The sequence below is a fragment of the Aotus nancymaae genome, unplaced genomic scaffold (assembly GCF_030222135.1).
Source record: "Aotus nancymaae isolate 86718 unplaced genomic scaffold, 86718_ANA_hifiasm-v0.15.2.pri h1tg000010l, whole genome shotgun sequence".
NCBI lineage: Eukaryota > Metazoa > Chordata > Mammalia > Primates > Aotidae > Aotus > Aotus nancymaae.
This window is the reverse complement of record NW_026988421.1, coordinates 31,150,963-31,176,721: the sequence shown is the minus strand read 5'-3', so window position 1 is coordinate 31,176,721 and position 25,759 is coordinate 31,150,963. Positions and strand designations below refer to the sequence as shown.

Below are 25,759 nucleotides of genomic sequence, written 5' to 3'. Positions count from 1 at the left end.
CCCTGGAATCTTCTGAAGTGGCTTCATTTGAGATACAGGTAGAGTGATGCCCACGTGTAATGATCTCACCTGTGGCCCACCTGCCTGAAGAGGCATGCCGCTCCAGGCCAGGTGTGAGGCTGCAGTGAGATCACAGAGAAGCCTTGGCACATACTCTGGGAGACCAGATGGTAAGATTTTGTAAGAGTGAATGACAGAAATGAGAAGTAAAAGCCAAACTAGAAGTCAGTGTGCATAAAGACAAGGAGCACTAAGACAACAGTGAGGAGGGCTAGCATTTGTTGACCCCATGTGATGGGTGAGGTGCTGCGCTGGGTGCCATCCAAATTCAAGGTCTTGAGGGCTAAACCCAGACAAGTCCTTGAGAAAATATGCTGGTTATACTAGCTCGCTTCTGCAGACCCTTCGGAAAGGAGTACAAGTGGCATGACTCACGGTTTGCAACCAAAGGCTAGGGAACGGAACACAAGAATGGGCCAGGGCTGTTCGTCAATTTTAAGCCAATGCTGGAGGAAGGAAACAGGCAGGCAGGTGGGAAGATGTGTTTGGGCATTTAATGCCTGTGTGGAAGGAAGGCTGAAATCTGACACCTACTACTATTTTCTCAAAGCACACAGGATAATAGAGGCCTATGCCAGGACCTCTTAAGGTTCTTAGGAACCTCAGTAGAGGCTATTCATTTCACTAACGGTAATAATAAATGATGAAAACAACTATTTTGCCCAGGGCTTTATGTTCCAAGTATTGTGCTAAGTACCCATTAGCTCATTTCTTTCTCACACCCTGTGGAGGAGGGGTTACTGTCTGAGAGGTGGGGTGACTTGCTCGAGGTCACACACCTGGGAACTGGCAGAGCCTGGAGGTCCAAGTGCCCTGCTAGTGACTGGGCAAAATTTGTGAAACAATCCCACCTCTGAAGTTCACTGGCATGTTAGAGGCCCTGAAGAGTCCTGCCAGCTTACCAAACTCACACAGAACGCTTTTTCAAGTGAACGCAGTAGGGCCACACTGACCAAGTCAGAACAGAACTAAGAAGGCCAGATTCCCATTGAGATGGGCTTTTTTCAAGTGCTAAAAACATTTTAGCACTTTGGTACTGTCACTTAGGTTTAGAGATCTGTTTATCTTTAATGGTTTTGGCAATCCCCTAAAGAGAAAATTTAAATTTTCCCTAACACGATAAATACTGAGAAATAAGATTGTCAGGTAGGGTTGCACTTTGGAAGGCTATAAACATTTTAGTATTTCAGGCTTCTTTTGCCCCCAAAGAACCAATTTTTGTCCCCATAGAGGCAGTATCGTCCCATGGAGAATGAGTGGTTTAAAGTGTCTGGAGAGAATGGCAGATTGACAGAAGGTAGAATCATTCAACTTCCATATTGGCTGCCTTCCCTTATTAACGACAAGGATCTTTACATTGGAAGAACAAAGACTACATTTGTTCAGAAGGCTGTGAAGAGATGGGTGGGAGGGCATCTAATCACATTCACTCATTAACTTCCAGCAGCCCACCACACACTTGCAGAGAGTGCCCTCAGAAGGACTCCTGGGGCTCAAGCCAGACAGGGAAGGATCTGGAAACCACATCCTGCACAGAAACAAAAATGGTGGGGGAGAGGCAGTTCACATGGAAAAGTATAAACAAGGAATAACAACTGCTACTTTCAAATATTTGAAAGGTGGTAGATTAGAAGTGCCAGTAGATTTACTAGCTGTCATTTAAAGGAAGGAAGGAGGGGCAGGGGAGTGGGACAAAGATCAAATTCTGGTTCAATATAGACAAACTTTTACCATGAGTTAAAGATAAACGAGCCTCTTTTTTTAATTAAGAGGCTCCACCAGCAGAATGGGATGCCTCACCAAGTATTTAAAGAACCCATCACCACCACCACCCCACCAGTTGAAACTGAGTCAGAGACAATATGGGAGGGACTATTTCACTGGGGGAGAGGCAGGACTTGATAACTTCTAAGACCCCAGCCACCCTTCAGGACTGCAAGATTTTATAACAACCCAAACAAATCCTAATAGGATCTACGTGGCAGATCCTATTAAAATCACAAGAACTATCTTTAAATATTAAAAAAACTCCAGATAATAGACAACTTGTTTTAAGTAACATCCAGCCCCATTAAATTCTACAAAACGGCCGCTTGGAACAGCCCTTGGACTCTGGAAATTGTGATCTATGTTGATGTGGTTCTAATTGCTTCAATAAACCAGGAGGGACTCTGACAGCAGGGGACAGGCTGGTGTTTCAGAACCACCCTGAGTGATGTCATCCCCTCTCACAAGTCCAAGAAGTCCAGTTTTTAAAGTAACATATGAAGAAATGGCTGGCCTCCAAATGACAAGCCCACAAAATGGCCACAGAATTATGATATGGTGAGTTCACTGAAGGAAGCTACACTGTAAGAATACATTGTAGTTTTTTCTTTAGCCACTAGTAAAACCATCTAAAGCATTCATTTTAAACTGTGGATCACAACTCATTAGTGGTCACAAAATCAACTCCATGGGTCTTGATCAGCATTTTTATTTTATTTTTTTAGATGAAGTAGAACACAATAGAATGGACTCAAAAATATCAGAATGCACTACACACAGCACAAGTAAACACTGTTTGGTGAAACTTCTGTTTCTGTTAAATATCTGTGTGTCTGTGCATGTCATGATTAAATATCTTTCTTATCACAGTCACCCTAAAGAACCAAAGCGCAGGACTAGGGACACAACCATGCAGAAAGAGCAGGGAGACCAGACACTCTGGGTTGAGATGATGAGTTTAATGCCACAGCCAACACCCACATTTGCACTTTGGCTCCTTCAGACGACTTGATCTTTGGGACCAGACTTTGTACAGAGTCAAACACCACGTAGAAGCATGTGGTCACCACACACAACACTACTGCTTCTTAGCGAGGGGGACAAGATACCTATGTCTCATGATCAAAGTACTCTTTTATTCTTAAATAAAGATCTCAATTTGCTTTGACCTCCAAAGGCTCTAATCCCAGCGTCCAAACTCGTCTCAAGGGATGTTCACTTCATGTGGGGCCGGTTTAAACAGAGGCTGCCTCACCAGAACAGCCTTTCAGTCCTGCCAGAGTCTCTGATCTGTGATATGTACATGTAGGTTTGTGCAGGCAGGGAACACACATGACAGAGAACTACTTTGGTGGTACTGTACGGGTGGTTTTTCTTCACTGGATTTTGGTAACTGCTTCATGGATGGAGGTGGCCACATAATCTAGATTTTTGGTGGTTAAGCCACACATGTTGATTCGACCACTTGGTAGCAGGTAGATGTGCTTTTCATTGACCAGATACTCAACCTGCTTGGCTGTTGAAAACCAAAAGAAGACATAATCAGAGCAAAAGGGATCCTTAAAGCAGTAGAGGTTGAGCAATTATGTGACAATTTCAGCTTTCATTCTTTACCCTTAACAGAGAGAAGCAAAACAAAAGGTGCTATTTTGTCCAACTGACGAGCAGAAAAATATACTCGCTAGACTTTGGAAAATACTCTTATTAGTTCACCTTCAAATCCCCAGAAAATTCAATATGGCTACTACTGATGGAAATTTTAATCTGCGATTACCTTATACATTACATCCACCAGGACACCCTTATCAATAAAAACAACCATCAGATGTAAGAACCCTCCAGAAATATAAAACGCTGGCTCTGAAAGGCTTCCTTTAGTTCTTCCTTAACATGGACTTGCACTGATCACCCGCGGCAGCTTCCCCTTTTTTATATTTTTACAATACATTGGACAAGGCCCCATGCCTGAGGCACCTGATCAATGAGGCCTTGTCCAATGTAGCTGAGAAACAACACAGACATCCCCAACCTGGCACCATCAGACTTCTGTTCATTTCTCAACTCTCTCTCAGATACAGTAGGGTTTTTCCATGCTTGCAGAAATGCATCACATATAAGTAGGAAGAGACCACCTGTACTTCCTTTATACAAAACAGTCTCTAGAGCAAATCCATTTATAGAATTTTAGTGAATCTGGCTCACGCTTGTGATTCCAGCACTTTGGGAGGTCGAGGTGGGTGGATCACCTGAGGTCAGAAGTTCAAGACCAGCCTGGCCAACATGGCAAGACCCAGTCTCTACTAAAAATACAAAAATTAGCCAGGAGTGGTGGTGTGCACCTATGGTCCCAGCTACTCTGGAGGCTGAGGCAAGAGAATTGCTTGAAACTCGATAGGAGGAAGTTGCAGTGAGCCGAGATCACACCACTACACTCCAGCCTGGGTGACAGAATGAGACTCTATCTCAAACAAACAAAAAAAGAATTTTAGTGAATTTTTGCCCAAGTAATCAGTACCTTTAAGATACCACCAGCTTGAGGAAATGAAATAATAATCATAAACTCATCAAAATCAGAGAAGCAAACACTATGTACCAGGCAGTGCTCTAAGCACTGCATCTTAGTTCATCCTGATAACTTTATCGTGCCCGTTTTACAGATAGGCCTTAGAGATGTTAAATGGCCTTCCGAGGACACACAGCTGGTCAGTGGTGGATGTGGGATTTTAAGGCAGGATTTTAAGTCCTGGCTGTACACCATAACGCTACACTGCCTCTCTACAGAAGTGAAAAATCTAGACCCTGGACTCAGTGCTGCCCACATGCTCCTTGAAGGAAACCAAAATAGTTCACCCCAAAATATTTTTGGACATATTTTGAGATGGCCGTTCAAAGGCCCTACATACAGAAGTACCCCTGCAAAGCTGTCTTTTGTGGGAGAGATTTGTATTTGTAGAGAAAATCTGCATGGCTGTCTTTCTCTGAGCTAGGCTTTCTCTGAAGCCCTCCCTTGTCCAGATCTAGGGGAGATTAACTGAGAATCTGATGCCTTTAAAGGTCTACAAGGAACAGATCTTTACCAGCTATTTTCTGTGAGGGCTGCTACCTGTGACTTATCTACGTAACATAACAAGACCACCTTTGCTAGCCAGGCCTGCTCTTCTCTGCCTGCCATAACCTGTTTCGCCAAGCTCCAAGCTCCCATTTTTCTGTAACCCCAAGATGGTATAAAAGCATCAATTATCTGGCCATTTATTTGAGTTCTACTTTGTAAGACACCTCTGCAGGTTAATAAATTTACATGCTGGCCAGGCACAGTGGCTCATGCCTATAATCCAAGTACTTAGGGAAGTTGACAAGGGAGGACTGCATGATAAGGAGACCTTGTCTCTACACAAAAATCTTAAAAATTAGCCGGGCGTGATGACACATGCCTGTGGTCCCAGGTACTAGAAAGGCTGAAGTGAGTGGATTGCTTGGGCCTGGGAGGTCAAGGCTACAGTGAGCCATGATCATGCCACTGCACTCCAGCCTGGGCAACAAAGTGAGACTGTCTCAAAAATAAATAAATAAATTTGTATGCCTTTTCTCCTATTAATATGCTTTTGTCAGTTGATCTCCAACGAACTTTCAGAGAGCCAACGGGAAGTTTTCCTTTGACCCCTTCAAACAAACAAACAAATGAATAGCAAATAAAGCAAGCTTCAGAAGTGGTTTACCTGTGTGAATTGGTCACCCGAGGGGACAGAGCCTCAAGCCAACACAGCCCTGGGTACACCACTATTTCTAAAAGCCTGTGCCCTGAGGCAGTGATTAAAGGGCTCCTATCCTGGTTTTTGGTTTTGTTTTAATAAAAATGAGGCCTTTCTACTTTTTGGAAGGAGGGAAGTGTCACAGTTCGAAAAGCTAGTAGAAGTTACGGACTCTTTCCCTAGGGTAAGGCCAAAATACACATATGCAATTTTTAAAACATAATTTCAGGGGCTTCACAGTTCTCCTAAAGTACATCCAGGGACTCCAGGTTAAAAGCCCCATTCTGACAAAGAAAAGATAACAAAGGAAGAATTGAAATGTAGAATTGTAGAAACCAGGTGGCAGGTATATGGGGTTCACTGTACAATTTCTCCAACTTTTCTGTATGTTTAAAATTTTTCCAGCCAGTTTTGGTGGCTCACACCTGTAATCCTAGCACCTTGGGAGACTGAGGTGGGCAGATCACTTAAGCTCAGGAGTTTGAGACCAGCCTGAGCAACATGGTGAAACCCCATTTCTACACAATTTAGCCGGGCATGGTGGTTCATGCCTGTGGTCCCAGCCATTCAGAGGCTGACCTTTCACCTGAAGGATCACCTGAGCCCAGGGGGCAGAGGTTGCAGTGACCCCAGACTGCACCACTGCACTCCACTTTGGGTGACAGAGCAAGATCCTGTCTTAAAAAAAAAAAGGCCAGGTGCGGTGGCTTACGCCTATAATCCCGGCACTTTGGGAGGCTAAGGCAGGTGGATCACTTGAGGTCAGGAGTTCAAGACCAGCCTGGCCAACAAGGCAAAATCCTGTCTCTACTAAAAATACAAAAATTAGCCAGCTGTGGTGGCTCATGCCTGTAGCCCCCCAGCTACTTGAGAGGCTGAAGCAGAAGAAATGCTTGCATCCAGGAGGCAGAGGTTGCAGTGAGCCAAGATTGTGCCACTGCACTCCAGCCTGAGCAACAGAGCAAGACTCTGTCTCAAAAAGAAAAAAGTTGGGAGGAAAACAAAACTAAAACTCCTGTTTTTAATAAGAGCAAATGATGTCAAGTGCTAAAAATACAACTTTTATGTTATAAGCACAGTTCTATTCTCATTTTTCCAATTCATAATATTAATAAAACTAATTTCCTCCTGTGGATAAGGGGAAGATATGGATATTTTATAGGGAGACATTCCCATATTGTGAACTTTTAGAATATTACTACTAAAGACTATTAATATTTCTGTTACACCTTATCTTTTCATAATTGTGAGTGAACTAATTCTCCATTCCACAGTCAAGAGGATACCTACAGCTAACTTAGCTATTTCTTTCCTATCTTAGGTAGCCTCATTTTACTCCAAAGTATTTTGAGGGGACCACAATACAATCTCTATTAACTCTCATTTATATTTATTTCCTTTGGCTTTTTCTGAACCCACTTCACACTGGCACTGTGATGGCCCCAGTTCAATACCTCCCCGAGGCCTCTGATGTTCTACCTACAAACCAACCCAGCCACATATCTCCCCCAGAGTCACTGGGACACAAAGGTGAGTGGCCAAATCTGCACTGAGGGAATTACAGTAAGTAATTCCTGTAGAATGACATTCCAAAGAAATGACTCCTGTAAACGCAGCAACTCGGGAGGCTGAGGCAGGAGAATCGCCTGAACCCAGGAGGCGGAGGTTTCAGTGAGTCGAGATCACACCACTGCACTCCAGCCTGGGCAACAGAGTGAGACTCCATCTCAAAAATTAAAAAAAAAAAGAAATGACTCTTCTGTCATCAGATGGGATGTAGATGGCAGATATGCCCTACTGACAACTGACCAAGATCATGTATGACCGCCTACTAGATTTTCAATCAGCTTTTAATTCCAACCACCAATCTAGGTTCTTGTTTATGAAATGCAGAGATAACTTTGTAACCTCTTTTTCAGGATAATACCTAGAAATAGGAAAGATCTGTTAAGAAATCAGATCTCTGAATAATCATACATATTTATATTCAGGATTAAGGCAAAGCCAAAATATACCTGAGCATTTATAGAACTTTTCATAAATTAAGGTTCCCAGCTACCAATCCTGTTACCTCCTAGCTGGCTCTGAGCCACTTCCCAGCCCACAAAAATGGGAATATCTTGGCTGTGGGTCAGCAGGACAGACCACAACAATACTCTTCTGAGACCCAAAGAGTTTATGAGCTGGTGGGATACCCTAAGAAAACCTAACTTGTCCTGGTCCAAAGCAATGGCTGCCTAGTTAGGCAAAGGCCATGAAGGTGAGCTCAAGGCCAGCAACTGAAAGGAATGTTGTGTGTCTACACGCACACATGCACTGGAAGTAGGGGGCATGGGGGTACTTACGGTTCAACCCGGTGAAGCTGAACATGCCAATTTGCTCAGTGATGTGGTTCCAGGTCCCAGGGGTTTTGAGGGCTTCTAGTCGTGCCCTGAGTTCAGATCTCATGGTCAGAATCCGGTCAGCCATTATCTTCACATTACCTGTCCTAAAGCATGGACAGCAACGTAAATACCAATCCAGACAGGAAAGATAGTACCCGAAAACACATAGGTTTAAAAAACATAATTTAAACTATAGCTGACAATGGGATCACAACCTGCCTATTACGGTGTGTTGATGTCTGGATGGGTGGATGAACATACCAGAGACTGAGGAGGCAGAAGGAAAAGACTGTATTACTAGTGGAGTTTAGTGCTAGTCTTGGGTATACTGGCTATAATACACTCATGTTTCAACTCAGGCTTCATCAAGGTGCTGATATAGATATTAATAGGGTAATATGTTGTATCAGGTCTTATTAAATAGAGATTGCAGATTTAGCAATTATATAAAAATAACTCCGTTCTAAAATAAGATAAAATGTATGTAAATTACGGATAAAAACCAAGAGCTCCCAAACTGTTAAACTGCCTTGACATTGGATATTCTATTCTGTTGGGAATACCTTCCTAGGTTTTCCAACTTTATGGAGAGGAAGACTGGATGGAGGGGAAATCGGGGAAAACTACCATTCACCAAGTGCCCCCTCCTCTGTTCCCAGTGTTGTGTTATGCACATGTGAGGTAGGTATCAATCCCTGTTTTACAAATATCTGAGAGTCAAAGAAGTTAAAGTAATTTTATCCTGCTTCTGCCAAAATGAAAGGAAGAGACCCAGTTAAATGTACTGGGACAATTACCGTTCTGCACTCCCCAATCCCCGGCCCACCAGGCTGGGAGCCTCTTACCATTCCTTAAAGAGCTCAGGGTTAGAGAGGGTACAGGCTACAATTCGTGCTCCCTGGGCGGGGGGATTGGACCAAGTAACCCGCACAATCTTCTCCATCTGGGAAAGGACTCGCAGGACACTCTCAGGATCTTTTCCAACCACAGTCAGATTCCCGACGCGCTCATCTAAAGAGAGGGACCAGAATCAGCTATGGCTGCCGAAGCAGGGAGTGATGTGGGGAGGTGGGGCTGAAACTCCTCAGGAGAGCACTCACTGTAGAGCCCGAAGTTCTTGGAGAAGGACTGGGCACAGAAGAGCTCGAAGCCTTCAGACACAAAATAGCGAATGGCCCAGGCATCTCTCTCTAGGTTTCCAGATGCGAAGCCCTGATAGGCTGAGTCAAAGAAGGGGAACAGAAACCGGTGCTGCGAGGAAGGAAAGTGAGTCAGGGCAGGAAATCCTTCTGGCACCAACCTCAGACACCGGCCTTACTTCCCCAGCTGATGCCTGGAGGGAATTTCAAACGCTGTCCATTTCTCCTATTTCTTGACTATATGCACCCAAACACCACTTTACATCTGTTTCTCTCTACAACCAACAACCTTTGCTGTAAACTTTACTTTTTAAAAGTCCATTGTCCTAGAGTGTCCTGATTCAGCTTTGCTAACAGGGTTTACTTCTGACGCAAGGAGGCAATGTTCTATGCTGGTGGATTCTCCTCCTTGAATTCCTGGTGTGAGAACCTTAGTCAAGTGTAGGCTTGGTATCCCCAGGGCTCCTCACAACCTCAGGGCTATTCTATTAGGTACTCAAGAGGAAGGGAACAAAGAGTAGCCTCTATTCTTGTCACTCATCTCCTCAAAGAGCTCTCCACAGGGAACCTGCTTCTACTGCTGGGCTCTCTCTGAGTGGACATCACTTCCCTCCTCGGAACTGTCCAAGCCTTTGGTTGTACATTGATTCTCATCTCTTGGGTGTATCCTGAATGGGTGGGATTGGGGGGTATCTGGACTCCTACCTCTGCAGCTTATCACCCACATCCTGGTATGCCCCAAGTCCTATCAGTCTGTCTCTTCAAAGCTCCCAAATCCTTTTGCATCTCACTGTCCCCAATGCCACCTACTTCCTCCAGGTCATCACTATCAATTTCTACCTGGACTATGGCAACAGCCTCCTAACCGCTCCCACAGCCTGTCTAGTCTTACCTCTCTCTTATCCATTCCTTGCTATGATATCAGGGTGACCTTAAGACCATGCACATCCGATCATGTCACTCCCAAATCCAAGATTTCAGTGGCTTTCCACTGCCCTGAGAATAAAGTCCAAGCCTCAGCGCAGGGTCTGCCCCTATTCACTCTAGCCTCATCACTCACACTCCCCATGATCTCTGCCTGGGGCTTCTGACCATGCTCTGCCCCTGCAGAGCACATCCCTTCCCTGCCAACCTGTCTGTTGATACTTTAACTCCTCCCCATCCTACAGGACTCAACATGGAAACCACTTCTTCCAGGAAGGCTCCTGCCACTCCCCCTGCCAACCCCTACATGTACACTGCCCAAAGTCTGGGCTATGCTGCCCCACATAACGCCGTCAACACAGCTATCTTACAGTATCGCAGCTGCCTTAGTATTAGTCCATCTCCCCAAACAGCCTGTCTGTCTCTGAGGGTAGGGACTGCATCTGCTCTGTTCACTACTATATTCCCATAGTGCCTCATTAATGAAGAATACACACACTTTCCGCTAGGAATTCCCATCTAGAAAGTTACACCAAAGAAATGATAAAAATAAGTTTTGTTACATAATTGTTCATCAGATCAAGCAATCTGAAGTAAACCTAAATATTCATCAGATGATTTATCCAATCCCTAATATGACAGATCTATGAAAGGAATATAATATAGCTACAAAAAATGATGTTGCAAAATATTCAATGACATGTATATAAAGAAGTACAAATGAAAAATAAATTGTTACAAAAACAGTAAAGACAAAATGATTTCATCTTTGTAAAACATAAAACATATGCACAAAACACACACACACACACACACACACACAAAGTATGATATTTTATCTACTAAAACATTAACACTGTCTTTCTTTAGGTAATAAACTTTCCAGTTAATATTTATTTTCTTCTTTGGACTTTTCTCCATTTTCCAAATTCCTCAGCAAACAACAAACAGGTATTCCTTCTGAATATATTAAATAAGAATACACACTATTTTTTAAGAGATACTCTGAAGGGGCAGTTACCTTCATGACAGAAGCAATCTGCTTCCACTGCTCCGGAGTTGGGTCGGTCCCAGTTGGGTTGTGTGCACAGGCATGGAGAACAAAGATGGAGAACTCAGGAGCATTCTGAGGAGAAGGAAGCTATGTCAGCTCTGACACTGATAATATTGGGAGACACAGTCAGCAGCAGACCAGTCAGTGATGGGCGACAAAGGGCAACCATATTCATATCACTCTTTCATGTCTCCTTTGTGCCCTTTCTCTTACATGCTATGTCAGAAACCACCATCTGGTGTGGGGAAGGTGTCTCAGACTCTCACTTAGCAACTGGTCCAAAGACTTTGCCTGCTGTTCCTGACACCATGCAATTCTCTTTACTTTTTCCTCTAAAGCACCCACCTCCAGATCATTCAAGAAGCCCTGGAGGTCCAGTCCTCTCTTCTCTGCATCCCAGTAGTGATAGGACCGAATGTCTTTAAAACCAGCAGCAGAAAATACAGCATTGTGATTCTCTGCAAGCAAAGGAGTAAAAAGTTAAGCACTTTTACAAACACCAGGAGGCACGAGTGGAAAGGAGGCAAGGCAGCTTTCAGGGCCCTCCCAGGCTCAATGTCATTGGGCATTATCAAGGCTGAGGGTTAAGATGCAGAATGATTGTAACCAAGAACAAATTCAACCAGTCACATTAATGCCAGACTTGTATCCTACTACAATGATACTTCCTGCATCTACATTCTATGCCTCCTCTGGGGAGTTTCAACATAGCCTTGGGAGATACAAGTCTACCAAGACTCTTCAGAAAGAATATTCTTAATTTGATTTTGAGCAGGTTTCTCATGCACTGCCATAAACACTGTTCAAGCCATTCCCAAAGGCCAGTTGTTCCAGGGCTGGATTACATTTTCTGGGTAACCAGGGAGAGTCATGAGGATAATTCTCTCTGGTTTCTGTTCTTCCTCTCACTTCAGCAAAAAGACTCACCCCAGGTTGGTGAGGACACATAGATGGGCGTGTCCTTGTTGTTTGTTCCATTGTACCATCGCGCTAAGAACTCGGCTCCAATCCGAAGCGCACCCGTTCCCCCCAAACCCTGCACGCCACCTACCTGAAAGAGAAGAAATAGGGTCACAGGCTGATAATGGTGAGGCCAGATAATATTTGCAAAAATGAGGTAATAACGAACACTTACTTTGTGTGTGCTCTGTGCTAAGCCCTTTAATTGTATTATCTCATCAAAACCTTAAAGCAACTACGTGAAAAAGGTACTATGGTTTGTCCATGTTTACAACTGAGGAAACCAAGACTGAGAGAGGTGAAGAACCTTGCTCAAAGTTACCAGCTACTGAGCCGGAGCACTGGTCTTCAAACCAGGAGGTCTGACGCTAGAGGGAGCTTCCCTTCTGAACACAGACGTAGAGGACACAATGAGGCCACATTAGTGCGTGTGTGCGCGCACATGCCTTAAAAGGCAAACCCATCTCTTCAGCACCCATCTTAAGATGACTTTCCCTCTAGCATAAGTCTCTAAAACAGTGTTCCTAACTTGTCACTGACATCAATCTGTGTTACTCATCTCTAGAATTCAGGCTTATTCATCCTTAGAAGTATGATCTAACAAAACAGAGGTGATGCACAAATACTACCTTCCTTCCTCTCCTTGGCTTCCTCTCATTTTTTTTTTTTTTTTTGAGATGGAGTCTCGCTCTGTTGCCCAGGCTGGAGTGCAGTGGTGTGGTCTCAGCTCACTGCAACCTCCACCTCCCAGGTTCAAGCGATTCTGCAAAAAATTAGCCAGGCATGGTGGCACACACCTGTAATCCCAGCTACTCAGGAGGCTGAGGCATGAGAATCATTTGAACCTGGGAGGTGGAGGTTGCAGTGAGCCGAGATTTCACCACTGCCTTCCAGCCTGGGTGACAGAGTAAGACTCTGTCTCAAATAAATGAATAAATACAAGGAGGGACAAACACCAATCTCCTAACAGTGGCAACCTCTGGGAAGGGATCCAAGGATATAGAAATAGTGGTCGAAAGGGACTTTGGCCTAACCTATGAGTTGTTTTTTCAAAAATAAGATGAATGTATTCATGTATTAGTCATACAATTTTACAAAATTTAAAACACCTATTTAGATGTCTGGGATTTACTATAAAATAATCCAGCTTTGATAGAGGGCAGGGAGGCTGGGAGTGGGTAGAGGGAAATATACAGGATTGACCATATTCAGATACTTGTTGAAGCTAGGTGATGGATATATAGGGATTCAATCTTCATACTGTTTTCTCTACTTTCACATAGATTTGAAATTTTCTATAATAAGAAGGTTTTAAAACTCTTTCTTAGAGAAGAAAAGCTTCCTAAATCTTTTTAAGAACCTAACATAACATTGATGCTAAAAGACAACAAAAGGGAAAAAAGCAGAATGAGAGACCTAGCTCATTCAAGTATCTTGATATCTAAGCCACTCTCAAGTGCCAAAACTCCCTAAACAAATGTTTACTAACTTCCCAAGTAAACATTAATGAACAGTATTAATCCAGCAGTACATTAAAATTACTACCTTGATTGAGAGTCATCCCAAGAATGGATTATAAAAGATATAAAATTTGTCAAGCTGCTACATAGAGAATGATCATCACACCTGATAAGAAAAGCTTAGCTATTCCTGAGATAAATGCTTAGTAAAATAGGAAACAATGGATACTTCCTGAAAATGACTGAAAAAATTCATTTAACCCATAGTCTGTTTAAAAACAATGAATCAGCCAGGCACGGTGGCTCACGCCTGTAATCCCAGCACTTTGGGAGCCCAAGGCGGGCGGATCATGAGGGCAGGAGATGGAGATCATCCTGGCCAACATGGTGAAACCCTGTCTCTACTAAAATACAAAATAACTAGCCAGGTGTGGTGGCACACGCCTATAGTCCCAGCTGCTCAGGAGTCTGAGGCAGGAGAATCGCCTGAACCCTGGCGGCGGAGGATGCCATGAACGAGATTGTTCCGCTGTACTACAGCCTGGGTGACAGAGCAAGACTCCATCTCACAAAAAAAACAGCAGAAATCCCATTTAAGCCAGGAACAAGGCAATGATACCAATTATCGCCACTATTATTCACCAATGTTCTATTTGTATATATACGGGTGAGCATCTGTGAAAGAATATTATCTGAAATGTGAAACATAAGCAAAGTTGACATTCAAGGAGATGCACAACTAAACACAGCTGTACATTATAGAGAGAAGCAAAGGCAGTGCACTGGGGTGAAAATGGTCAGTGTATGCCAGATTTGCTGTGCTAACTTCTCTGTTCTTTACAGTGACCCTCACTGAGCACTGATACCTTGCTATTACTTTAAGTTTTGGCCCCACATGTGGTCTACCTGAATTCTTTATGCAAATTGCTACCAAGATGATACAACACAAACATGCATTTGTTTTTTATGGATTTGTTATCCAGCTAAGTTGAATGTCAATTTCATACATGACTTCACATTTCAGATATCTAAGTCACTCTCGAGTGCTAATACTTCCTAAGCAAATGAGCAAGACTTCCCTTGAACGTGGTTTTAACTTCTGGAAACATGACAGATGCATACAGATACCAGTGGAAACATTCCCAGGCATAATTTTTCATTTCCTGTGCTCAACTTTTAACTCTACCCTTTCTCTCCCACTACAGAAAGCAAATTCATTCTACATAGTCTCTCATTCCAATCCAGACAAAATCTTAATCAAATTCATTACTTGCCTAATCATGGACCTGAGTCCCAAGACCTTCACCAGGGCCTTCTCTGCTTTTTAGTACATGTACAAATGTATGTGTGGGCAACCTTCATTGTACTCTGCCATTCTGATTATCAGGGCATCTGGGTAACATGATATACAAAAGAAAAACCTACCGGACACAGCATGTGGCGAATAAATCAGATGACTCCAAGATGCGGTCCCCTCAATGCATGAACTGCAGGCTACAACACAGCACTGACCAGGGGGAACAATAAGGGCCACTGATTTAAACTGCACCATTCCCAACTGGACTAGTGCAAATACCTGAGCTCTTCCCTTTCCCACCCACCCAATCAGGCTTATCCTTCAACCAACACTTTTATTAGGTAACTCCTCTGCTCAAACCTTCAGTTGGCTTCTGCCCTGGCTGCCAACCTGTCCAACATGTTCCCAGCTCTAATCAGGTAGGTCTCTTTACAACCTAGACATGCTTAGCTCTTACCTCTGTCCCTGCACTCCTACCACTCAAAATGGATATGCTTCCTCTTGCCCCTCTTCCGTATTTTGTGATTCTCAAACCTGGCTATACTTTGGAAACACCTGGGGAGCGTTTAAAAAATATGCCCATGGGGGAGAAGAAAGGGAGTGATAGAGAGGGGAGAAGGGTGATGCCCTCCAAATTCTGACTTAACTGACCTAGCATGGGGTTCACGGGGTCCAGTCACACACTGTTTTTAAAAACTCCTCAAGTAATACTAACATATAGCCAGAGTTGAGAACCAGTGTCCCGACCTCATTCACACATTCTCTCAGGTTCAGCTCAAGTGCCATCTCCAGCCCTCACAGGTATCCCTCCCCTCTGAATTCCTACAACACTGAGAATCTGTTGCATACCACTTCCTGCCACACACAGCCTATCTCGCTGTGACTACTTCCAAATGTGTTCCTCCTTCATGTGTCTCTAGTTACACTAGAATATATACCAGGAAGCACTTAAATGATAGATGCTGAGATCAACAGTAGAAGTATTAAAGAATATTAGAACTGGCAGGGACTTCAGACAGCATCTACTAGTGGCTCCTGAACCCTTGGGGGCCACAGACACCTTTCGAAAATCTGATAAAAAGCTATGCACCTTCTCCCCAGAAATAAGTACACACAAAATTCTGCATATAATTTCAGGGGACTCAGAGGCCCCTTAAACAACTCCCTATCCAAGTGCTCCTTATGGGATCACAGGCTCGCACTATGTGGTCTTTCTCTAACATGTATATGTGAGGCCAGAGGGCTAAATGACTTGCCGATGATCAAAAGTAGTGGCAGAGTTGGATCTAGAACCCTGGTCTTTTTATCATTCCATTAAGTTCTCTCTACTTGGCATCTCCACTGATGGCTTTAAATGCAGTAGCTAAAATCTGATGATCTATTGAGCAAAACTGAACAAGAAAAGAGGCTGTGCTTGGTACATGGCCACATTATCTGCACTATCACGTTCCTGAACTCACACTACTGAAACCCTTATTCATTGGCAGTTCAATAGACATAACACTTTAAACAAACTGTATTCTCAACCTCTTTTACCTTCCATTTCTAAAGAGAAAATACATCCTCACCCAAAACTTACCCGCTTCTCCTTCAAAGCTGGACTGTCATCCCCAAGGGCAAGACGAGAAGCACAGCTCCGGAACTCGGGCAGGCCCAGGATTGGCAGATACTCGTGGTTTAGGCTATTGTCATTAGCAATCTTCTGCTCCACTTTCCTCACTACTGGCAAAACCCAGGGCTGGCATTCTTCTGTGCGATACGCTGGAGAATGGAAAAGGGTTAAACATAGAGGAGGCTCAGGCTGTGTCCAAGTAAAGAGTCTGTAACTGTGAACTGGGAGAATCCTACCACCTTCCAGTCAAAACAGAATAGTGAAAGAAATTGGAGAAAAGTTTGTTCACTTATTGAGTACCTAATTTGAGCCAAGCACTGGGCTAGGTGCTGGGCAAACAGAAAGACAGATGTGGTCTCCATCCTCGTGGAACTTACGGCTCTTAACTATGTGACCTCCAAAAAGGAGAATGCTGAAATAAAACTGGGACATCACAGAGCCTGGTCACATGAGAGAGCACATAGAAAAGCACTCTGCAAAGTAAAAAGCATCTTGCAAATGTCATGTCAATATTGCTAGGGCACTGAGGTCTGGTCTCTAGGCCATTGGCCCAGCAGTCTTCTTCCTTCTGCATCTCCCCAAGAGACTTCCAGAAAAAGCCTAGGTGCTACTTCCACATGAACTTGGCACCTTAAACACAAACATGGAAAAGGAGTGGAAGGAGGCCTACCACTCCTCTTATCCTAGAAGAGCAGAAATAAGATGAATAGTAAGCAAATGCCCTGTGACTGAAGATTTCAACAATCGGTGACACAATCACCCAACGACCCACTTAAACACATCTTTATCCTCTCTCTGTATTTTGACCTCAGCCAGTGTTTACCCTTCTAACTTCATCCCACTTCATCTGCCTTATGATTTCATTGATCTAAATTGATCTATTTCACAATATTTAACCTTGCTCTACGGTAAACCTCTGAGCATTCTGTCTTCCCCTACAAGTATTTTTAGGTCATTCTGAGTTATCCATCACCAATTTTTTTTCCCTACACTATTCTGTGATTATGTTCGGATTAGAGCTTTACACGGCAGCTGCTTTAGCCTTGTACCTATGCCAATAATCTCTCCAAGTAGGATTCCTGGCAGGGGTCATTTGCCTTTCTGCTCGAATGTTTAGGTCCTCAATAATCCTATACACAAGTGATTTTGAAAGGAAACAAAATTTTAGAATGATTCTGATTTTTATTTTCTTGATTTCTGCCCAACATCACTCCCTGACTTAAAAAAAAAAAAATCACATTTTAGGGTGGTTGTTATTGTTTACTGAACAACATGTTGATTGTAGAAAATTGGGAAAAGCCCAGAAGGTTAAAAAAAAAAAATCAACATTATAATTAACATGCGATTATGTTTTGAAATGTGAGAAGGACATGAGATTTGGGTGCGAGGCCAGGGGTGGAATGATAGGGGTTTGGCTCTGTGTGCCCACCCAAATCTCATGTCGATGGACCATGGTGGGGATTTCTCCCTTGCTGTTCTTGTGACAGTGAGTGAATTCTCACTACATCTGGTTGTTTAAAAGTGTGTAGCACCTCCCCCTTTGCTCTCTCTTCTCAATCGCCGTGTAAAGGTGCTTGCTTCCCCTTCGCCCCTCTTCCATAATTTTAAGTTTCCTGAGGCCTCCTTATACAGCCTGTGGAACCATGAGTTCATTAAACCTCTTTTCTTCATAAATTACCCAGTCTCAGGTATTCTTTATAGCAGTGTGAGAACTAACATAACATAACATGCAATCCCAGTACTCAGAGACAAGCAGTATAAAAATTTTGGTGTACAACCTTCTAAGCTTTATTTTTGATAGGCATATTCTTTTATAAAATATGGATCATACTGTATATAGAATTTCAACACGCTTTTTTCCATTTAAATATATATTGTGAATTTATCATCATCATTAACTATTCTTCTAATAGGTGCCGTGTTTGCATGTCCCTATACCATTCTTATCCTCTATCTAACTAGTTCCCAAATCCCTCTCCATAAATAACAACTGTTAGTTTCTTACATATCCTTCCAGCATTTCCCTATGCCTACACAAGCAACCACAGCTTCTTACATATGCCCTTTTACACAAAAGGTAGCATAAAACATACCATTCACTGTTTTGTGTTCCTTGCTTTTTCCACTTGAAGATCATTTTACATTTGTGCATAGAGAGTCTGTGTTGTTTTTTACAGCTGCTTAACTGATGAATGTACCATATTTTACTTTGCCAGTCTCCTGTTGACGGACATTTGAGTTGTTTACAATCTTTGGCTATCAAAACAATACTTCAGTGAACAACCCTGTATATACATCATCTCACATGTATGTAAATATATCTGTAAGATGCTGGGTGGAAAACAAAAGAGTGGGCTAAGACATATGTATTTTTGTAGTTTTGACAAATATTTCCAAATTGAATTGATATAGGAATTATATCAATTTACATTCCCACCAGCACTGTATAAGAGTGTTTGTTTCCACACAGCCTTGCCCACTGAGTGAATTTTTGCCAATATGATAATACATCAAGTAGTTTTGATTTGCATTTCTCTTATTATGAAGGCAACTGGGTATTATTCATACATATCAGCCATTTACAACATCATTTTAGTGGTTAGATTTTTCTTTTTATATATAATTTATTAACTGCATTGTTTTAAATTATTTGCTATTATAAACATTGTGATAAATGCTCATATTATGCATATTCATGAGTGTTTTCTTAGGAAAAATATCTAAATGTTAATTTATTAGGTCGCAGGATATACAGCAAATAAAAGATTTTATAAGATCATTTTGAATCTTGTGTCTGTCTTCTATCAGCTAACTCTACCCTCCAGGAAAGTATCATCTGCAAATCTGAGAAACATGTCAAGCTAGTAACAGAAATGTGGACAGCTACAGACTGACAGAGCCACAAACCAAATGCCTCTGGGTAGATGAATCAAACAATACTCTCACACCACTCATAGTCTACCCTCTGGCTCTGGTGAATCTAACTCACAGTATTTTTTTCTTTTTTTTTTGAGACAGGGTCTCACTCTGTTGCCCAGGCTAGAGTGCAGTGGCATGAACACAGCTCACTGCAGCTTCAACCTCCTGGGCTCAAGCAATCCTCTTGCCTCAGCTTCCCATGTAGCTGAGTCATTTACCACCATGACAAGCTAATATATATATATTTTTTTTTTTTTTATAGAGACAGGGCCTCACTTTGTTGCCTAGGCTGGTCTCAAACTCCTGGGCTGAAGTAATCCTCCAGCCTCAGACTTCCAAAGTGCTGGGATTACAGGCGTGACCCACCACGCCTGGCCAAACTCACAATACTCTCCATGCCATTCATAGTATACTCCTTAGTCCACCAAACTTCTCAACAAGTTCAAAAAGCCGCCTTTGCCAACTGGGGTTTGGTCTGGTTTTTCTAAAAATGTACCAAAATAACTACTTTCAAGTAAGATTTGTCCCTAAAGCACATCAAACTATCTATGGTCACAATGCTACCATTGTTCAAAATATTCTTGAAACTTCTTTTGGAATTGTTTTTAGAGGCAACATCTCTTTATTTTGAATATCCTCGGTAGCAACAAATCTTTGTCTTTTGAAAGTCAGTTTATTTTTCAGAAATAGTATTTGCGTCATCTCCATTGAAGAGAGTGAGTGAATAAACTGAGTAAAACTCAAGGAGAACAATTATTTTTAAAAATGGTCTTTTGTGTGGGTCCTACATACTTCCACGGCCAGTCGAAAAGAGGCTTCCAGAAATCTTTGAACAAGAAAAGCATATATGAACTACCTACAAAGGATACTATTTAGATGTAGAAAAACTTGGATGCTTATAGAAAAACCAGTTCTGTTATGTTTCAGTTCTGTGTCTGGGTGTTATATCTATTCTATAATATTATTAGGCTATGTGTTTATATTTAAGATAATATATCTTCATAAATAATGTGTTATAAATAAATAAAATATGAAAGAGAAAGAAAAGACTGAAATACTGCTATTCTTACCACTACTAAATACTCTATGAAACTCTAAAAAATCCTATACTACTACTTGGGTTGGGGATGATAGGAGAGGCATTGTGCCTATACTGTGACTAAAAAAAAAACTGGCCAATTTACAACTCCCCTTCCTTCTCCACTGCCCAGTTTATCTTAGGTTGAGTTCCAGATTTGTTCCCAATGCCTCTCCTAACTGACCTAGTAAAGCAGAACCAGATTCCTCTTGGGTGACTGGAGCAGTGACGTCATGCATTATCAACAACCACTATTCCTGCTCTCCCTAAGAATTTTTATGCCTGTTTGTTGGACCCTTGAGTTTCTCATTCATTCTTTCATTCACTCACTCATGAAACAAGTACTTACTAGTTCTTACCATGAGGCAGGCACTGGCTAGTAGAAGCTACAGAGATTGATAAAATAAGATCCCATCTGCCCTCCAAGAAACATAAAAAATAGAAAGAGCCTTTAATTCTACTTTGAAGGGTCAGGGAAGATTTTACAGAGGATGAAGTATGAAAGATGAATAAGAGTTTAAAAGGCAAACAAGAAAAGAAGGACATGCCAGAGGGCATACCTGTGCAAGGCCCCAGAGGCCTGGGGAGCATGACATCTTTGAGAATCTGCATTTTCATGGCTCTGATGTGGAATTCCTTAAGGATTAGCAGGGAGTGGCTAAAAGAATCCTGGAGTCTCTTCTAAGGAACTTCAGTTTCAATGGGTAACCACTGAAAGCATTTCAGCAACACAGTGACATGAAGGGCTGCACATTTTAGCAGGATCATCTGAGTGACAGCACAGAAAATAAACTGGAGAGAAGTACAAAGGTAGTAGTTAAGAAGGGTGAGTAACTAAAAGTAGAAGCAGTAGAAGGCTACTGCAATATTCCAGAAGGGAAATAATGAAGCCTTGAATTCAGGCAATGGCAGCAGGGATAAAGAAAAGGGGTGCCACTGGAAATAGATTTGAGGTAGAAAAGACAGAACCTATTGACCACATAGACAGGGGATTGGGGAAAGGGTTGCTGATGACTCCAAGGTCTCCCTCAAGTCTGGATAACGAGTGGGTGGTGGTGGTGGGGTCAACCAAGATCTAGAACACAAGAGAAATGAAAAGAAAAGATCAAGGGGAAGGTGGAAACGATGAGTTGTGCTTTGAACATGCTAAATTTGAGGGAGCTGGAGGATGTGCTCACTACAGGCCTGGCATTCAGACATGGGGTCTGTGGCATAGAGAAAGACATTGACAGAACCTGAGGCCATAGTGATAACAACAAGTATTTACTAAATACTTTGTACATATAAGGTACTGCGCTAAATACATTTCTTTACTCTCATTTAATTTGTATAACAACCCACAAAATAGACATTGTGATGTCTATTTTAAGGATCTGACCACTGTGGCCAGAAAAGTCAAATCATTTGCCCAAAATCACAAAGATAAGAAGAGCTAGGCTTGTTAACTATTAAGTTCACAGATCCATGTGCTTTTTTAAAAGCAAGAGATGTCTAGAGAAAGCCTGAATTAAAGCAGGCCCCGGGACTGCCTTTTTATCAGCATGCTCCCCAGCTCCATGAGGCACTACTCTTCTTCCTGGGTACAAGCCCTTCTACGGGAGTCACACACAGTCTACAGGTGGGCCCCACAGTCTTGCTTTGCAGAAGGAAAGGAAGAAAGAACACAGAAATTTAAATGGTCAAACCATCACCCTCATCTTCCTCCTAAGATCTCCACTTCCCTCACCCATCCCCACTTAAGAGCTTAACTAGGATACTGGGGAGACGGCCAGGGGTACTCAGAAACACCTGATAAAGTGTATCTTTCCAATTATTTTATTTGAAGATGCTAGCAAACCATGTTGAAAACAACAACAAATATTAGCGCTAACAGAGTTTATCTGGGCCAAAAGAAAACTAGGCTCACATGAAAAAATGGACTGGAGTCTTTGAAGAAACTTCTTGCTACAGGTTGCATCAGGTTGGATCCATCCCCCATGTCCTTAAAGCCACTTCAGTTTGAAGCTTTGAGAAGCACTAAAATGATCAACTTAGAAAGCATTGTGCTTAGCAGTGGAAAATGTGATACTCTCCCCTGTTTACCTATAAGGAAATTATCTAAATCATCACAGCAAGAAGAAAACCTCTGGGGAAACTAGCTGCAAGTAGGAACTATCTGAGATTACAGCTGCAGTTTATTCTAAACATGTCCAAAATCACCAGAACATTAACTAGATAACCTCCATAGGATTTTTCTTAACTTGGGGGAAAAAGTATCCTCCCTAAGGTCAATGATTAACTACATTTTCTTCACAAAGGGTATATTTGGGGATGTGTATAAATCAGGTTGCGACATATAACAGCTAGAAGAAGATCTTTTATTCTACTCTATTTAGACCCTTATCCAAACACTTGCTATCCACAAAAAGATGGGTCACAGTGATGATCAAAAATAACATTTATACATAACACTTTTCATTGACATTTCACAAATAATTATTCATTTAACCCTCAGACAACTGATGAGGCCAGTAAAATTATTATCCTACATTACAGTCATAGAATGTGCTAGTGAATTGTGGAGCAGAGTTTTAGTAGAGTAGAATCTTAGAGCAGAATTTGAGAGAGGTCTTGGCTCCTCATTTAACAGACTGAGCCCCAGGGATGTTAAATAACCCTTCCAAGTTCACATCGCTGTACCACAGTTCTGGGCCTGTACCCAGGTCTCTTGGCTCTTCCCACTACAGTGTACTGGCTGTCCCTGGACCACCCGAACGCACCTGAAATAGAGGCATGGGCGAGACCCTGGGGCCTGAGACCTAGCCTGGATTGCCAGCTCTACCACCTAATGGTCAAATGACCTAGGGCAAATTGCTTCATCTCTCCAGTCTTCAGCTTCCTTGCCTCTAAACAGTAATAGTAATAAACCACCCTCCAGAGTTGTGAGCATTAAATGAGATTACATGTATAAACCATTTGCTCATGGTAAGGAGCTGGAGTTCCTGGAAAACAGAAAAAGCCACTATCACAGCTGAGGTGGCTATCTGAGCTAATGACTCCAATCCCCAGTCCATGGCTTCCGGCCTCTGCTGTCAGGGTGCTTTTTCTCTGCATGAGCAGTTTATTTCTAAACCAGTGTCATAAATTAGTTCATTTTGCAGTTCTTGAGCTTCAAATTTTTATTCAACATCTTTTATGAGAATGACTCCAAGAAATGTCAAAACAACGACACTAATGGCTAACACTTATATAAATCCTACTTATGTGCCAGACACAGCTCTAAACACTTCAAATGTACTTAATCCTCACAGAAACTCTGTAAGATAGTTCAAAGGTAATTGAGTTAATTAAATCTGACATGTTTTTTGTGTTTTTTTTTTTTTCTTTTTTTCTTGAGACTGAGTCTCACTCTGTCACCCAGGATGGAGTGCAATGACGCGATCTTGGCTCACTGCAACCACCGCCTCCCAGGTTCAAGTGATTCTCCTGCCTCAGCCTCCAGAGTAGGTGGGACTACAGGTGTGCACCACCATGCCTGGCTAATTTTTGTATTTTTAGTAAAGATGGGGTTTCACCATGTAAGCCAGGCTGGTCTCAAACTCCTGACTTCAGGTGATCCACCCGCCGTGGCCTCCCAAAGTGCTGGGATTACAGGTTTGAGCCACCATGCCCAGCCAATCTGATGTTTTAAAAAGATGTATTTAGATTGACACTAGTTCTTTGTATATATCTGGCTGCAAAGAAACACTTGGGAGGTTTTGGACTGGATTTAAATTAAGAGATCGAATGGTGTCCATTCAAATTCAATTTGAGGCAATCTTTCAATATTTCTGATTCTGCTGCCTGCTAAAAACATCCTTTTTCCTCAGTGGGTCAAACTATGTAGTACTGGTTTATTTTAAGAGCTTTATTATGAAAACCTTCAAACCTATACAAAAGCTGAGAATAATATAACATATGCCCATGTACCCATCACCCAGCTTCATACTAGCTTCAACAAACCATCACTTTTTAATAGATTTTTCCTTACCCTTCCCCATACTCCTTAGTGGAGACTTTTTTTTCTTAACAAATGCTATGCACAGACAAAACATTATCTATGAGAAACTTGATACTGAACGTCCTTCATGTCACACTGTGCTACAAAATGATTCCATCTTCTCTTTCCACAATTTCTAGACCTTTTATTCTCAGTCTGTTCTCCAGCATAAGACTTCATCCTACCCGTTTTCGTGTCTCTGGCTGGTCTTTGGAACATGGCAAAATCCAAATGCAGAAAGTGTCTGTGGGGCTTCAGACATCCAAATGACAGTGAGAGGAATAATAAATTCATCAGAGAGGGTTGGGGTGAAAGAAATTTAAGAGGCACTCCAATACAAATCTTCTTCTTATCAGAAGGGGAAACTGAGGCACATGCCCTGAGCTGTACAAGGTCCAGATGGGAATCACTTCAATCAAGAAATGAAGACAGGATATGTGGAAAGTAAGCTTATACTATCCGTATTTCTCTCCACTCCTTTCTACCATCTCTACCCATTCCTACCACATCTGTGAGGGCCAGAACCATCTTCCCAGACCCGCCTCCCCTCCCACGCCGGGGGCAGCATTAACCTGTCTCAAAGCATTGTGTAACACCAGCAGATTTTTAAATCCTTAAGGGTAAAATCAAGCCTCAGTCTCCTCCCACCAAAGCTTAATAAGGTACCTGATTGATACTCGGTGGTCACTCAAATATTTACCGACCCAGAACACAGCTTCCTTTCCCAGCAACCAGAACCCTAAACCTATCAGGCTTCCTATTTTTCTCCCTCTCTCTACAAGCTCCGGCAGCCCCATTTCTTAGGAGGATATAGTATAAAGAACACAGAATGGGAAATCAGAAAGACTGAGTTTGTGTCTTGGCTGCTACCCTGGTTTGTGCGGCCTTGAACACATCGCCTCTTTCCAGGGACTCCACACCCACATCCATAAAATGGGCAGGTTTTAGGAAGCCTTTGTGGATCCTCCCTCCTCTCCCGCGCCGCCCTCTCTAGGCAGCGCCACGCTGGGCCTCAGCTTCTCCCCCAGTCTCCATGACCCTCGTTGGGTCCGCTCCACTTCCCGAGCCCCTCACACTCCAGGGCACTGCATCCTTACCTCCCACTCCCAGGTTGACCTTGCGGGGGTCCGGATCCTCCCGGAAGTCGGCAGTGAGCTTGAAGACCAGGACAGGCTGGGCCCGCGGAACCTCGGCAAAGATTGACGGAGACGCCATATCGAGAGAGCAGGAATCGAGAGGTTTCACCGCGTACCCAGAGCTGCCAGGTCAGGTCTGGCCTCTGCGACTAGAGGAGACTCTCACCTTCACCTAGCCGGCGGGGGCGGGCCCGCGGCCTCC

At 42.7% G+C, this 25,759-nt stretch overlaps 1 protein-coding gene across 1 annotated transcript; it reads right to left on the bottom strand.

The window, feature by feature from the left end:
• Positions 1-2,520: 2,520 nt before the first annotated feature.
• Positions 2,521-25,744, bottom strand: GOT1 (glutamic-oxaloacetic transaminase 1). Its single transcript, XM_012439472.2, has 9 exons — positions 25,519-25,744; positions 16,374-16,555; positions 12,005-12,128; positions 11,423-11,535; positions 11,045-11,149; positions 9,061-9,211; positions 8,806-8,971; positions 7,922-8,064; positions 2,521-3,343 (listed from the first exon to the last, which is right to left on the bottom strand). Exons 1-9 carry the CDS (start codon positions 25,634-25,636, stop codon positions 3,204-3,206), a joined length of 1,242 nt encoding a protein of 413 aa, XP_012294895.2. The 5' UTR covers positions 25,637-25,744; the 3' UTR covers positions 2,521-3,203.
• Positions 25,745-25,759: the final 15 nt, after the last annotated feature.